Source organism: Gordionus sp. m RMFG-2023, chromosome 4 (assembly GCF_954871325.1).
Source record: "Gordionus sp. m RMFG-2023 chromosome 4, tfGorSpeb1-WG-v2, whole genome shotgun sequence".
Taxonomy (NCBI): Eukaryota; Metazoa; Nematomorpha; class Gordioida; order Chordodea; family Parachordodidae; genus Gordionus; species Gordionus sp. m RMFG-2023.
Window position 1 is genome coordinate 11,438,723 of NC_088778.1, and position 16,329 is coordinate 11,455,051.

Genomic DNA, 16,329 nt, shown 5'->3' on the forward strand with positions numbered 1-16,329 from the left:
ATCAAATCGAGATAACAATACATAGTATTATATTTTTATAATTTAAATAAAATTATATATATTCTGAATCCTACCTTTTTTATTCTGACCATTTCGTCGTTTCTAACATTATTCCTCTTCATTCCTGTTGATCAGCTCCATACCTATATTATATTTTTATTTAGGAATTTCTAATTCCACGCCATTTGTCATTCCCAGGATACACTTCTCTCGGCCCAAGCCCAGAATAGGGGGTAGATTTTTATTATAAAGCTCTGATATTTGTCTCACTATTTTTTTTCATTTTATTTTCATGATTATTAGATGTTATATTTTTTTTTCTCATACTATAAAAGAAGTTCTTTAAGTACAGATGTGATGAGGATGATAAAAACGCCTCATCATATTCACCATCATAGGAAATTTCTTATCTTATGCTCATACCCTCTTAGACAGCATTTTATAAAAAAATTTAAGTTCACTTAAGTCTGATTTAAAAAAAATACTATGGACCCTAATTCTCCATAAAATATACTACTCTCTCTTTGTATTATTTAAAATGAATTTGATACCGGGCCTAAAAATTTATAGAACTCTTCCAAATAAGTAATTATATCATCTAAAGTTCAACTAAAACAAATAATTTTAAATATGATTTATATTTGAGCATTGAAATCCTACAAACATTACTTGATGTATTATTTAAAATCTCCGTAGTGGATGCATCCAAAAGTCTTTCAGTTTGATATTGCAAAAATACTCTCATCAGTTTTCATTAGTTTCATAAAATCTTTTAATATGTCATTCTTCGCATAATCTTTGTTATGATACTTAAATTTTTAAAAACATTCAGTAAATGACTTGACAAAATTGGGGACATTATTTATAACTGTAGCTTATCTAAAACCCAAAACTCTCTGTGAACTTCTTCCAATAACAGCTAAATTATCATAAGAATGCGTTCCAGTCATTTTCCTAAATGCTAAGACTTTTGATTATCTTTCAAAGTATTCTCTTATAATCTGTGAAATTGGAAACAAACATAATTCTTCCTATTAATAATGGATTTAAATATAATTTTTATTCTAATGATATGATAAAAGAGAAGGTCCCATTAATTCAAATAACAAATATCAGAGCAAAAGTATAAATACTGTTAAATATAATTATATCTTTAAATAATAAATAATTTAAATTACCTTAATATGTTTAACAAGCTAATTAGACAAGTTTGTTTAATAATCCTATAGACTTATTTTGCATGTACAGGCAAGGCATTAAGGGGTTACTTTATATTTTTCTACATTAATAATCTTTAAAAGATTTCCATCTAAAAGATTAAATTACTTTAATATCTTTTACAGATAGTAGTTTAACTGTTACTTTCAATTTTTCTCTGATAATTTAAAAAAAATATCCATCGAAAAATTTAAGATTACGATTTGATTCAGGAGGAACCTATTTACATAATATTAGTTTCCCTATCTTCTTCTTCACTACCATGAGTGTCAATTATCCGATTTTATATCGATTAAAGTTTAAAAACAATAATGAATTTTTTTGTATTTATATACTTTATATAATTATCAAATTTAACTTCTAATAATATGCAATTTGATTAACCTCGATAATATAATATTAAATATAGGAAAGTTATAATATTGTATTACAAATATAATATTCAAATTATAACCTTTTAAAATATATAAGATATTAAGATATAACATCCTATACATTAGAAAATTTTATATAATAGTGCTATTCTTTTCATCTACATATAAAATGTATACTATACTCATTTTGTTTTGCTTTTGTTATTTATCTATCTTGATGTAAATTTTCTAATATTTTTTTTTAAAATATGACGACAAGAAAGAAAAATAAAATTAATACAAGAGACTAGTGGTGCAAAGTCGCTCCACTCAAGCCGACTCAGTCTCGGTTCGACCTTGGAGCAGCCGAAAAAATTATCGGTTCAGTCTTGGAACTCAAGCCGACTTAGCCTCGGTTCGACCTTGGACCAACCGAAAATTATCGGTTCCACCTTGTAGCTCAAGCCGAAAAAATCTGCTCAGCCTTGTGGCGAGCCGAAAAAATTGGCCCAACCTTGAACTCGAAATGTATTTCCGTTGGAACTTAATAAATAATATACTTTTATATTATATTTGACTAAATAGGATGGGTATAGTGTTGCTTTTATTTTATATTTCTATGGAAAATATCTACCCTGTATATATAATTTTACGTTTTTATAAATTTGTTCTATTTTTTGTTTCGTTTTAAATTCCCATAGAAATTACCTATCCTTTTAAACATATTTTTTACGAAATTTTGTAAATTAATTGTATATACAATTTCAAAATCAAAATTTTCAATCACCTCTTTCTATTTGATTTCATGTTCTTAGATCTGTTATGTTTTAAAAATAAAAAGTTCAGGATATGAGCTTTCATATTATATTAGCTAATTTGGAAATAAATTATAAAATGATAAAAGCAATCATAATCAAAAATAAAATGTGTTTCCGTTGACATCTTCATTTATGATTTTAAGTTGAAAAGGAGGAAATGAAATAAAATTACCATCCCAATGTTACAATGAAATAGGGGTAAATAAAGTAAGACTTTATTTTAATTTAACACATGTTAAATTTAATTTTCGGGACAAATTAAAATAAATTTCGTTCAGGATCAGACCATATATATTAAGTTCCTGAGCGATTTAGATTTTGAGCTCAAGACTGAGCCGATTTTTTTGGCTCGCGCTCCAAGGTTGAGCCAAATTTTTTGGCCCGCCTCCAGGTTGAGCATTCGTCTCGCGCTCCAAAGTTGAGCCAATATTTTCGGCTTAAGTTTCAAGGCTGAGCTGTTTTTTTTAGCTTGCGCTCCTATGCTGAGATAATTTCTTTGCTATAAACTCGGTTAAGCCGTTTTAGAGTCAGCTTGAGTGAAGCTATTTTGCATCACTACAAGAGACCACAAAAAGATTGTATGATTATAAAATTTTTTACAGAAAATATTGTGTGATATCAAAATATATGTAAATGATATAGACAGTGTTTAGTTTTTGCTCGTATATTATATATAATTTACATATAGAATTTATTTTTGGTTTATAATTTTTTTTTTATTAATTTGAAAATTTTTACGTAGAAAAAAGCGAAAGAGTATGTTAATTTTAAAGAAAATTTTAATATTTTATTATGATTTTATATTTTAATATTTGTATCTCCACCTTTTAATTTTTGGAAAAGCATTTTTTTTATTTTTTAATTTTGAATATTTTTATATTTTACTTTTAACACTATATAAAAACCTTTATTTTTCATCATCCAAAACAAACAAAGAAATCAATTTTTTATAAAACAAAAATATATTATTATAATATATAATAATACTATAAAAAAAAAGAATGGAGATGGTGTGGCGCAGGGAAACAAAAATGAAAAAGGGACGTAGGATAGCTCTTTAGCTAGAAGACTACCATTGAAACTGATATAATTAGCTTTGAGAATCGCTATGGATAGTCGTTGACGAAGAAAAAAACCCTCTCGAGGTTCTTCTGAGAGTTTGCTGATTTGTGATCCTAAGTTTTTGAAAAATGCTAAGGCGAGTTTGCCGAAGGTGCCAAGAGTGGTTGATATGATTGGGATGAAGCAATGATCGTTCATTATTTCTGTGTATTTAGAAGTTTTAAGTTGTTCCTTCTGGTCAAGGATGTTGATGGCATGGTTGGATGGGGCCAAGGGGTCAATACAGGAATAGTCCCATACCAAAAGTTGGCCTCTCCTCCATGGGATTTGAGAGATCCCGTCAGGACGTTTACCGTCAGATCTAAAAAGACCCTGTGGTTCTAAAGTGGAAGGAATTTGGGCGGATTTCAGAGCATGTTGGATGATTGTATTACATTGCTTGTGTCTGATGAATCGTCCATTGCAGGAGCGACAATGTAAACTATGTCTACCCTTCGAGTTAACTGGCGAGTTGCACCCTGAGCAGATGTGAGGGTGAGTGATGGAACAATCTAGACGAATGCCGATGGCGTGGGTAAATTCATTGTTGGATAGTTGAAGCTGAAGATTGGTAGATGGGATGGCCTCAAGAAACTCATGTCCTGTACCATTGAGCAGGGAAGAGAATAGGGTGCAGTCGGTAGATTGCATGCTAGATAAGAGAGTTTCAACGCAGCGAGCAACCACTGGTGCATCCCAGTCTTTCTGTCTATGGGTTGTGGGGGGATGAGAATCAGCATTGATCCTTGTTTTCCAAATATCCATAGCCACGATTAAGGAAAGGTCTTCTTTAGAATTATGGGCGGTGGTTATTGGCTTTGTCAAGAGACTACTCGATATGAAAGTAGTTATTGCTAAGTCATGTGGAGATCTGATTCCGAGACCACCAAATTTGGTTGGAAGAGTTGCTTGGGCCCAAGCGGTTTCATTGAATCTGATATTTACTATTTTTTCGGTTAAGTCCTTTATTCCTTTTTCGTAAGTTTGGAGAGGAATAGGATATTTGAAAATTGGTGTTAACCAAAGTGCGTAAAGAATCCTTGGTATAAAAAAGAAATTTTTTAGCAAAAAAAGGACTTGTGTGATGGAAGAAGTGTAAAGATGTCCTCCAGTTTAAGGAGTATGTCAAGTGTGGAATGAAGAAAGGTGCTTATTGCCTCGTGTCCTCCTACAGGCGATCCTAGATGTGTTAATTCAACGCTTGTTGTGAATTTGAAATCGTGAGTGTTGGAAGCATAGAATTTAAATGTGAGAATTCAGATTTGCTCTGGTTAAGCGAAAGTCCAATGGCTGTGCCCATTTCTTTAATTATGTTGACTGCTTTGGTAATTTCACTACAGGGACCACTCAAGATTCCATCATCAATATACCAAGCGTGGAGCGATAGAGTACATAAAGAGTTTATTGATTTTATCATGTCATTGATTCCAAAAGTAAAGAGAAGGGATCCGAGAGGGTCACCCTGTTGGATACCCTCGACAGAAAGTATCTTTTCTTTGTTGAATTGTAAGATTGTTGGTGATTGGTAGCAAGAGAAAAGAAATTTGGTGTAATCGGGGAAATGGAAGCAAGTTGAATGTAGGAACGTGTTGTGCGAAAGAGTGTTGTAGGCGTTAGAGAAGTCAATTTTTACTAGGGATTCGTTTTTTGGGTTATTTTCAAGGTGAATTCTTGTTAAGTGCACAGCAGCTTCACACCCACCAGGTATCCCTACACCAAGTTGGTAGGGGCTTAGAATGTGTGCGGCATCGTGTTTGATTCTAGATGCGATTAATTTAGCGACCAATCTACGGTATGTTGAACCAATGGCGATGGGCCGAATGTCCTTGTTTGGTTTTTGGAGTGCGATGAGTCTGGCACCGAAGATTAAGGGGGTAATAAAGCTGGGTACCTCTCCATTTAGGATTTTGTTGACTAAGTTTGTGATTTTAGTGAGAATTGAAACCTGTGTACAGATCACAGGAGAGGTAATGTCCTGTAAAAAAATTGGTCTAATCCCATCTAGACCATGAACCGAATCCCGATGAAAAGATAGGATTGCTTTCCTTACTTCTTCCTGTGTGAAGTCTGCTGCACAATGGGAGTAGGGTTGGGGCAATATTGGCATAAATGTTGTTGTGGGATGCTTTGATCGAAGCATAATTAAGGTATCTAAATTGGATTCCGCCAGAGTGTCATTGGTTGAAATGAGTTTGAGGGCCCCTTTGATATTAAGACTGTCAATTTTCTTTGAGGCTTTTTGTTCAAGTGGGGTTATTTTTTTTTTGTTTTTGGGATGTCTGGAGATTTGGGACTCATGAAGATGAATGTTGATGTTTAAACAGGCATCTTTTATTTGTTGAGTTAAGGATTTTTGGAGTGATATGTCAAGTATTTTAAAAGTATTGTACCCGAAATTTAGAAATTTTAACCATTCTTCTTCTTTGTTAAATTTTGCAAAAGAGAAGATATGCAGTTGCCGAGAGATTTAGCTACTTGTATTCTCGCTCCTTTGGGTATTCTCGTTATGATACTTGGTTTTGTGGAGTTAAGAAAAATATCTGAGAATGAGGCACCAATTTCTTGGTTTAGGGGGGGGGATCTATGAGAGGGAGGGGAAGCGAGTAAGTGATCTGAGAAAGAGGCGTGTGTTTTGAATGCGGACACCTGTTAGAGATTGGTCCATGAACAAAAAATTCTCCATCATTTGTTAAATGTATTGGTTTCAGGCAGGATGGGCAGATTTTGCGTTCATGGGGGATGGCCATAGGTATAAAAAAAATGCAGCCAATAATAAAGCAAAAGCGCCTGTGAGAGGTCTGTTGATTGATGAGCAAAAATAGCGAAGGAATGATGAATATGTATGTCAGAAAAATCGAGCAACGAGTGAGAAAGATGCTCAATATGAGAGGTTTCAAATAAAAAAAAGGATTAATTATTAAAATAATATATTTAGAAAAACAATTAATTTTTTTTAAAGTTCAAGTTTTTAGTTCTCCATTGTTTTTTAATTTTCTACTTCAATTTTTTTATTATTATATAATTTTGAATATGTTATTAAAAATATATATAAAAACATGTGTATGACAACTTAAAATTAAAGGATTAGTAAATTAAGATTTATATATCTTTTAATGTTTATGACAACAAACCTTTAAAATTTATATATACATTTTTCTTCTTTACAAAGGTTACTCTAATCTGCTTTTACAAATAGAAAAATATATCTATATCTTTGGTCAACTGTCAAGAAAATGAAGAAGATACAAAATTCTTTTAAATTAATTTATTTTCTATAAGAAACAACTATCTTATTTAAAATGTCAAAAATATTGTATCTTCGATACAAGTATTCGCAGTACTACCCATAGTTGTTCATTTTCCTCCACGAAATATCATAATCCGTTACTAATATATTACGGAATTTTTTTGTAATATAAATTTAAAAAATATCAATCTTGATAATTAAATAGCATCCATTTAAAATGCAATTTTTATGTAAAATATCATCTGCTTGGAAAAATATATGTTTTAGGCTGCTGTATTAATATCGGATTTAGAATCGCGATTCAAAAATCAATTGCATTTCAATAATCTTTCATCATACTATTTTACGTGTAATTGCTTTTTGAGTCGCTATCCAAACTTCGATATCAAAATACAGTCTTAAGTATCTATTTTCTAACGGATTGGAAAACCGTTTGTTACCGCCTTTTATCAGAAATATAGATTGTATTTTTTTTATCGGAAGAGTTAGTATGGGGATCTATCCCATTCTAGGTATCGTGTTTTGCGGACGTGTCTGATTTTATTAACTTGGCAGTAATGAAAAACATAAAGAAGATACTGATTTGATGACTCTGTAGCAGAGTAATAATAAAATATTTAAGCTAGAATTAGTAAAAATATTATCTATCAAAAACGAAAATAATGAATTCTATGTAATCGATTCCTTAAATAAATTAAACAATTTATAATAAAATCACCTCTACTTTAAAGCAATCTAAAATTTGTCCTTTAAATTAACCCCTTGAAGTTTCGATCAATTAAAAAAGAATTAAATAAATTTTGGTTCGTCTCTAAATATTTTTCCAAATTAAATATTTATGGGAAAGAATTCAATTTATAAGAAATATCTTCATATTAGTTTTTTTTCTTTCAAAAAATATTTATTTTTACAATTTTAGGGATGTGTCCTAGGTCGGCTTAATTTGGATATTTAATTGCTTTCTAGTATAGCTTAGAAAGCATTTGATCGAGGACACCCTATTTTAAGTATTTGGTGGAATTGCTATTTTTCGTATTTTCTTCTCATTTTTTAAAAATTTTTTGCTTTTTTGATTATTTAGCCGATACTTAAAAGAAGGCTAAATTTTCGGGTAGTAAGTATTAAGCCGACTTAGGACATAGCCTTAAAGATTTTTAGAACCTAGTTTTTTTAAAAAAAAAATTGTTAATCTTTTTAGAAATATATATCAAATTGGGATTTTAGTTGAGGATTTTCACATGGCATACGAACATTTATTCAATCAGCTGGAAAATAATAAGGATTAGCTTTACATAAATTTACTCCTCATATTCTCAATTCTCGTTTCAAAAAATAGTTATCCTTATAATTTTTTATCTGAGCAAAAATAATCTATTGTAATAAGTTTCATTTTCATCGCAAACACAATTTTATTTTTGTCATATTTTCTTTCCAGTGTCAAAAACATATTTTTATGCTATCGCTGATAAATTATATAAGTATCAAAGTGACCACAAGATTTATCGAATCTCATATTTAAATCAGGGTTGTGCATTTGACCGGTCAAATACAATTCGGTCAATTAACCGATATTTGACCGGTCAAATATGGTCAAATATGGTCAAATTCAAATAAATGTTTTTTACACCAATATTAACTTTATTTTGCATTTATATAATATTATAATAAATCTATGTATAATAATAAATATCATAATATTTTTTAATTCATTCTATAGTCAATGTTTCACCCTCCGTTGCAGAGTCTTGTTCCGATTCATATTCAATATCATTATTTTCTTTAATATTTTTAATCAATCTTAAATTATGATACACTCTTATTAATTTTCCTGCTGTAGAAACCTTTAATCTATTTCTGTTTTTCGTGTGAATATTGCCCTAAACCGACCAATTTCTTTCAGAAGAAGAAGTCGAACTAGGAAATGTTAGTAAAATATTAGCGACTTCTCTTAATGGGCAAGGTGGGCAAAATGCATTCCACCAACTTGAGGCCGAAATTTGATTGTTTCTTATGGAAGTTACAACTTTCCACATATTATGGCTATTAAATATACCGCTTTTCCTTCTGAAATTTACTATATTACTCAAAATATTTTGATTATCACCACCTTGTAAAATACCCAATTCTTGTATTATATTACATGCTTCATCAAATTCAGTATTAGTAAGATGCTCCCCTTGATATTGGGGGTCCAATAAATAAGCAGCATTGTGAGCACATGTATTTAGATCAGTTTTTCTCTTTTCAAACATAACCTTAATTTTTTTTTCTTGAGATGGAGAAAATATAGAATCATGGCATGATTGTATTATGTGTTTTTCCAAATTAAGCATCTCGTTTTTTACTTGGGCCAAAGTACATTTATCCCCTTGCACTTTCAACATTGAGGTAGCTAAAGGCGTCCAAAATTCTTCGTTTAATATATTATTGGTAATTTCTATGGGACAAATATCACAAACAGCTTCTTCAACAACTGATGCTTTTAGAGCTTTCTTGCATATTTGAATTTGTTCCATACATTTTATTGACGATGCCCATCTTGTTTGGCTAATTGTACTTAATGTAGATGGTATGCCATGAAGATTATTATTACGGGAAAATACTGCAGCTGGTATGTGTTTATTCTTGAAAAATTTAACAATTTTTTTAATTATTGAAATATGGTCACTGAAGGCGTTCAATCGTTCAAAATCGTGAAAGAATAACTGCAATGTATGCGCTGCAAAACCATAACATTGTATATGATTATAAATAGATTCAGATTTTAGAATTCTCCAGGCTGCTTTCATGTTAGCGGCATTATCAGTAACTAAAGAATATACTTTTACCGGATTCAATTCATGAATTACATTTTTAAATTCCTGGGCAATATAATCTGCCGTATGGCGATTTTCCTCAGTATTTAGAAATTTGTAGAACACTGGAACAGGCGTCATCACCATAAAATTATTAATACTCTCGTTTCTAATGTTGCTTCAGCCATCTGATACAATTGATAAGTAAGGAGCTTTATCTATTATATCTGCAACTCTCACCTCCATATCACCTGACGCTTTGTCTAAAAGATATCCAGCCAGCTGCCTTCTCCTGGGTAATGTGTAAATAGGACGTATTTTTTTAAAAAATTCTTGGATGTAGGGATTTTCAGTGATGTGGAAAGGTAAATTGCTCGCATATACAGCCTTTGCAAACTATTGATCCAGCTCATTTTTTTCTTTGGGATTAATTCTATCTATGAAACCGGTTATACAAGATTGAGATTTATATTTAATCGCCTTGCTTGTAGATTGATTAGAAATAATGGAATCAAATTCTCCTGAGTCATAAGACAAAATATTGTTCATTTGATAATCATTCTCACTAATTTCACCCAATTCTTCATTAGAGTTAACTTAGAAGTATTACAAATTACATTTGTGATATTTTTTGTAGAGGTTGATATTTTGGAATTTGAATAAAATTTTTCCTTAATTATAACAGGGCACATAGTACAGCTGCTTAATAAATGTTTGACCATTATCAACGTGAGTGATATAGGACATCTTGCAAAACTTGCACACCGCTTTAACTGATTTACCATCGCGTACTTCTTGAAAATGTTTCCAAACATGATGCTTTGGTTTGACCATAATCCCTAATATATTAAAATTTAACAAAAAATGATTTTGATTATTGTAAAGTTAATCAATCTTAACTATTTTATAATTATCGACCAATTATTCCAATAATTTCACCCGTTACTGGTTAACGGTGCATACATGATTTTAACATAGTAGTTTTTTTTTAAAAAATAATAAAAAAGATTTTTATATAGTTCAGACATTGTACTTCAAAACTGGAAAAGAAAAATATGAAAAAAATATTTTTTTATGCCCCTAAGAAACCCTCAAACTTTGCGAATTTATGAGGTCTAAAATGCAAAATTTTCTAAGTGATCTCACGAGCATATTATAAAATTATTTCGATGAAAACTAGTCTTTATATATTCTTTATAGATATATCAATATTTATCAATCATTTTTGAATTTTTAAATAATTAATATTTTAGTAGGTAACCACATAAAGTTGACTGGTGCATATATGCACCGTTAACCATCTAGCAGTATATATTATTTAAAAAAATTCAAACAAATGAAATTTAACATAATGAATTATAATTTTTTATATTATACTTAAAACCACTACCGTCACTAAGGGTGGGAAGGGGAGGGGTGGGTGGCTCGAGCCCCTTAAGAATTTTTAAAAAAAATTTTATACCCAAAAAAGACCTTTTGAAAATAATTTAAAAAAATTTTTCTCCCCTGAGATTAAATCGAATAATATATTGTTCCTATTATAATTTTTTATCCCGATCAAATTGTATGAAATTATTAGGTTCATAAATATTCAAAAGTTTAAAATTATTTTTAGCCTCTTCCTTTCTGAAGATTTTATTTTATTTATATAAAATATTATGCACCTGTTTTGTCAATTCAATCAAAATTATCAAAATAATAGATGACTAATAAAAAAATCAAGATTCTACGAAAATAATTTGTCTAGATATTTAATTTTTAATAAATTTTTTTAATGAAACGTTTTCTAACAATTGAACAAGCGCTTGCTCAACTTTTTGAAGAGGAACCAATTGAAGAAAGAGATATGGTTATAATTCCGCCAAACCCCTCTGCAGTTAGTGATGAAGAAGATTTCGATGAAAATGACTTAACAAATGTCGGAGTTTTGCCTTCAGATACAGCTGGAGAATTGGAGATTCATAATTCAGTTGATGACGACCTTCCAGAACCATATTCTACAAGAAGCTATTCTCGAATTTCTCACAATTTAAAATGGAGAAAAACGGATGCAATATATTCTTCAAGCCCTTTCAATGGAGAAAAGGAAGATGTAATAAAACTTGAAAATGATTTACATGGTAAAAGTCCATCAGATATATTTTGTTTAATTTTCGACGAAGACTTATATTCCCTAATTGTAGAACAAAGTAATATTTATGCTAAACAAATGAATAGACCTAACATATGCATAACCATCCAAGATATTCAGAGATTTATTGGAATTCTATTATTTACTGGATATCATTCTCTCCCACAAGAAAGAATGTACTGGTCTAATGACAGCGATATTTCTATTCCAATAATCCGGGATACAATGACCCAATTACAATTTCGAAATTTGAAATATAATATCCATTTGGCAGACAATACTAAAATAGATATACATGATAGATTTTATAAAGTTAGGCCTTACATTAATATATTGAATAATAAATTTCAGCAATTCGGAATTTTTAAACATCATTTATCAATAGATGAACAGATGATACCATATCGAGGAAGACATTCTTGCAAAATGTTCATAAAAGGAAAACCAATTAGATTCGAATACAAGTCTTGGATATTGGCCTCTTCCGACGGTTACGTATTCTCATTTGATATATATCAAGGAAAAAGCGAAAATAAATATGAATATGGATTAGGTGGAAATGTAATCATAAAATTATTAAAGGCATTGCAAAAACCAAATTATCATAAAATATATTTTGATAATTTCTTTACATCATACTTAAAACAAATGGGATATTTTGCAACTGGAACTGTGAGGGACAATAGAATAGAGCATTGCCCAGTTGAATCTATAAAGGTTGTAGCAAAAAAAGAAAGAGGATATTATGATTATAGGTTTGAAAAATTAAACGAAATATTTGTAGTTCGTTGGAATGATAATTCGGTGGTGACCGTTGCATCGACATGCCACACTATCTCTTTGCTTTCTAATGTTTCAAGGTATTCTAAGAAAATATCTTCTAAAATAAAAATTCTTCAGCCAAATATGGTAACTGCTTATAACAAACACATGGGTGGAGTTGATCTATGTGATAATCTAATATCTACATATAGAATAAAAATAAGAGGAAAAAAATGGTGGTGGCCAATATTCACCAATTTTATTGATGTAGCTTTGGTAAATTCATGGAAAATCTGGAAATTCGTGAATCGAGATGACAAGAAGAGTTTGCTTGCATTTAGACGAGAAGTTACTAACTACCTCCTTCGAACGCCAGTAAAAATTGAAAAAAATTCAAGTACAGGTCACGCCAGCCAGTTTGCATTACAGTGTGAAAACCCTATTGATTCATCTGGACATTATTTATCCAAAATTATAGATGGAAAAAGACGAAGATGCAGATATTGCCATACGCACTCAAGATATATGTGCCAAACATGTCAAATCGCACTCCATATTAAATGTTTCAAGGATTTTCATAATATATAAACATTTTCTCGTTTTTATTATAAATTACAAAAAAAGAATAAAGATATTTGTTGTTTTTTTGATCTTATAGTATTTTATATAATTTTTATCTTTTTTAACCTCTTAATGGTTAACGGTGCATATATGCACCAGGCTAGATTTTCTATTTAGGATTATTTTTTTTGGCTGATTTTTTTAGAATATCATATTTGAGCATTAATCAATATAATTTGAAAAAATTGAGTATTTTTATCCACTAGAAAAATCTTGACCATTAATGGGTTATTATAAATATAATATAATATATATAACTTTTTACCAGAATTGAATAATATTCCGTAAATCTGACCAGAACAATTAAAATGAAAATTAATTTTAAAAACCAAATATAGCAAGTGTAAGTAAAACAAATGAGAATTAATATAATTTATACTCGGCTAAATATTAAATAAAATTTAAATTTATTAAAAAATAAGAATGAAAAAATTATATTATGATTATAATAAATCGGGTATTTTTATTTTTTTAAGAAAAATGAATTGAAAAAAATGAAGAAGGCGAGAAACGGCAATGATTAGGCAAAAAAATAACTAAAAATATTACTATATTTAGGAAAATTACATATTTATATTTTAACAATAAAAAAATTCTTTTGTTTTTAACAATTCATGATACAAATAATTTTTTAAATAATTGTAACCTAATAAGATTGATAAACATGCTTTTAATGCATACTAGTTAATTATATCAAAATATTTATTCGCCATTAATATTTTAGAGTATTTGACCGTATTTGACGGGTCAAATATTCCTCGCGGTCAATTGACCGACATGCCAACCCTGATTTAAATATATGCCTAAAATATATTATTTGTTATTCTAAATTCGATTCGTATTTTATGAATACGAATAGCACAAGATTCAAAATTATTCATATATTCGAAATTATTCGTATTATTTGAAATTATTCGTATTATTCGAAATTATTTATTTATAAATATTAGTAATTTTTCGTAAATATTTTATTTTTTCATTAATATTCGTAAATCGTAAGTAAATAATAAAAAAAAAGTAATTAAATTTTCCTAGTGGATATCATTTCGTTTTATTTTATTTCCTATTTTTTATATATTCATAAATCAAATCATAAGTTATATTTTCTGATAAGGAGTTTAATGGAAAGGGAAATGCCCCAGCAAAGTAAACTAATAAATATAATTATTTTATTTTTATGGTTAGATTTAAAAATTCCAGCTAAATAAAGAATTCCCAATAATGACTTTAATTCTGTTACATCAACTTTTTTAATAGAACTTTCATATTGGTCAGTATAGTTTTTACTTATAATTTTAATTTTTTCAATGGTATGAAAAATAATCTCTTCAATCATTTTTGGTGTTATGAACAACTCAAAACATTTTTCTGGAGTGTTTGCTTCTTTCCCATATTCTTTTAATCCTAGTAGATGAATAACTAAATTTTATTGACGAGTTCTTATTCTTTGATTAGGAAAATCATTTTTCCATTTAGTAACATTTTTAGCTAATTTTAAAGAGAAATATATTATGATAAATGATCACATATTTACCGGAATAATATTTAAGTCTATATTCTTTTACTCCTGGCAGATGAATAACTAAATTTTGTTGACGAGTTCTTATTCTTTGATTAGGAAAATCCTTTTTCCATTTAGTAACCTTATTTTTAGCCAATTTTAAAGAGAATTATACTATGATAAATTATCACATATTTACCGATATAATATTTAAGTCTATTGTCTATTTCAACCAACATATCTTCTTCATCTAATTCAGATTGTGTATCATGATTACTATCATATATAAAATCTTCATTCTCACTATAATTTACATTGACATAATCAACTCTAATAAATTATATTATATTTTAAATTATTTTATAATCAATTTTAAATCATATGGTCTATAATTTACTATAAAATTAATATAAAATTGTCAAAATAAGAAAGGATTGATTTAAAAGAATTAATTCTGAAGGTTTAATTAATAACTGTTTCTTAAGTTGTTTTAAATTTTAAATATTTTTTCTTTCAGTTACTAATGTATCATTTATCTTGAATTTCAGGAAGGTTAAACTTAGATAAAATATATTCAAAGATCGATTTGAAAATCTTGATGGAGAAATAGGTGGTGATGGACAAAGCCATCAACTAGTTCTAGATCTACATCTATCCATCAAGAACCTGTTAACGCAATGCGAAAAAATTCTTTAATATGGAATCTTTATCTACATGATTCTAAAACAGAAACTGCCAAATGTAAAATATGTAAGGTAGAAATAATGTGTAAGAAAAAAACCACCTCTGCACTAATTAATCACAATAAAAGATTTCATCAAAAGATATAAAATAATAATACAATAGAGAGCTATTTAAATAATTTCTCCAAAACAAATATTGATGATATTAAACATTATTTATTAAAATTTTTGCTCAAGTCAACTATACCATTTAAAATTCTTGTCACAAATAAATTTAAATCATTTGTCAGAGCTTTAAATCCTAACGCAAAAATTTGTTCAATACCATCAATTAAACTATATATGAGTGAAATTAATAATAAATAATTCAATTAAGTTAAAATAATTATAAATGATTTAAAGTGCCTCGCGTCAATATATTAATATTTTTCGCAAAATAGTCTTCGTGATTTGGGTTTCGCCTTCGTTATTATATTCACGATAAAAGTTTTGCCGTAAAGTATTCTCTTGAAAGAGTTCTCACCACTAAGGGTTTATTAAGAGTTTCTCTATAAAATCAATTCGATTTAATAAACATTAGCGATAAGGTGTTTTGAGATAAGTTTCGTCGTCATAATAATTTATTAAATTTAAAACTGATTGAATTTAAAAAAATTGTAGTTTCACCGTAAAAGATTTTTTTTATACATAGATTTTGCAATAGGTAAAATTTGATCAGATATCGATCATTTTTAAATTAAGATTTTCTCTTTTTGGAAATTAAAATTTTGTTTCAATTATTTTATGACCAAGGTATCCATTGCACTTTTTTAATATTTTTAAAAAGAAAAAGACCCTCTGTCAAAAATGCAATCCCCCACTTCCATTTTTGTTTTTTTATTGCAAATCCTAATATACAAAAATGATGTTTATTAATAATTTTTAAATATATATTCGCTTTTATTGGCGACGAGGTTGTTTTAGACATTTAAAAAATATATTTAGGAGAAAATTTTTCCCAATTTATATTTTTAAAATCTAAAGAGGAATATATTTCTGGTAATTATTTTCTGTTTTTCCAGGGAACTAACTTACATGGTAATTTTTTTCAGAGGAATTA

The 16,329-nt window shown here is 28.8% G+C and overlaps 2 protein-coding genes across 2 annotated transcripts in view; one reads left to right on the forward strand and one right to left on the reverse strand.

Annotated features, from left to right (window-relative positions):
- LOC135928623 (uncharacterized) overlaps nucleotides 1-9,673 on the reverse strand; it is a 55,303-nt gene extending 45,630 nt beyond the window's left edge. The window contains exons 1-4 of the mRNA XM_065465079.1: nucleotides 8,722-9,673; nucleotides 7,085-7,180; nucleotides 4,690-5,818; nucleotides 3,526-4,529 (exon numbers count right to left, since the gene is read on the reverse strand). Coding sequence (XP_065321151.1) covers nucleotides 3,526-4,529; nucleotides 4,690-5,818; nucleotides 7,085-7,180; nucleotides 8,722-9,673 — 3,181 coding nt within the window. The remainder of the gene's footprint in view (nucleotides 1-3,525; nucleotides 4,530-4,689; nucleotides 5,819-7,084; nucleotides 7,181-8,721) is intronic.
- Nucleotides 9,674-11,306: 1,633 nt separating this feature from the next.
- On the forward strand, nucleotides 11,307-13,013 carry LOC135928624 (piggyBac transposable element-derived protein 3-like). The gene has a single exon (XM_065465080.1). It carries the CDS (start codon nucleotides 11,307-11,309, stop codon nucleotides 13,011-13,013), a length of 1,707 nt encoding a protein of 568 aa, XP_065321152.1.
- Nucleotides 13,014-16,329: the final 3,316 nt, after the last annotated feature.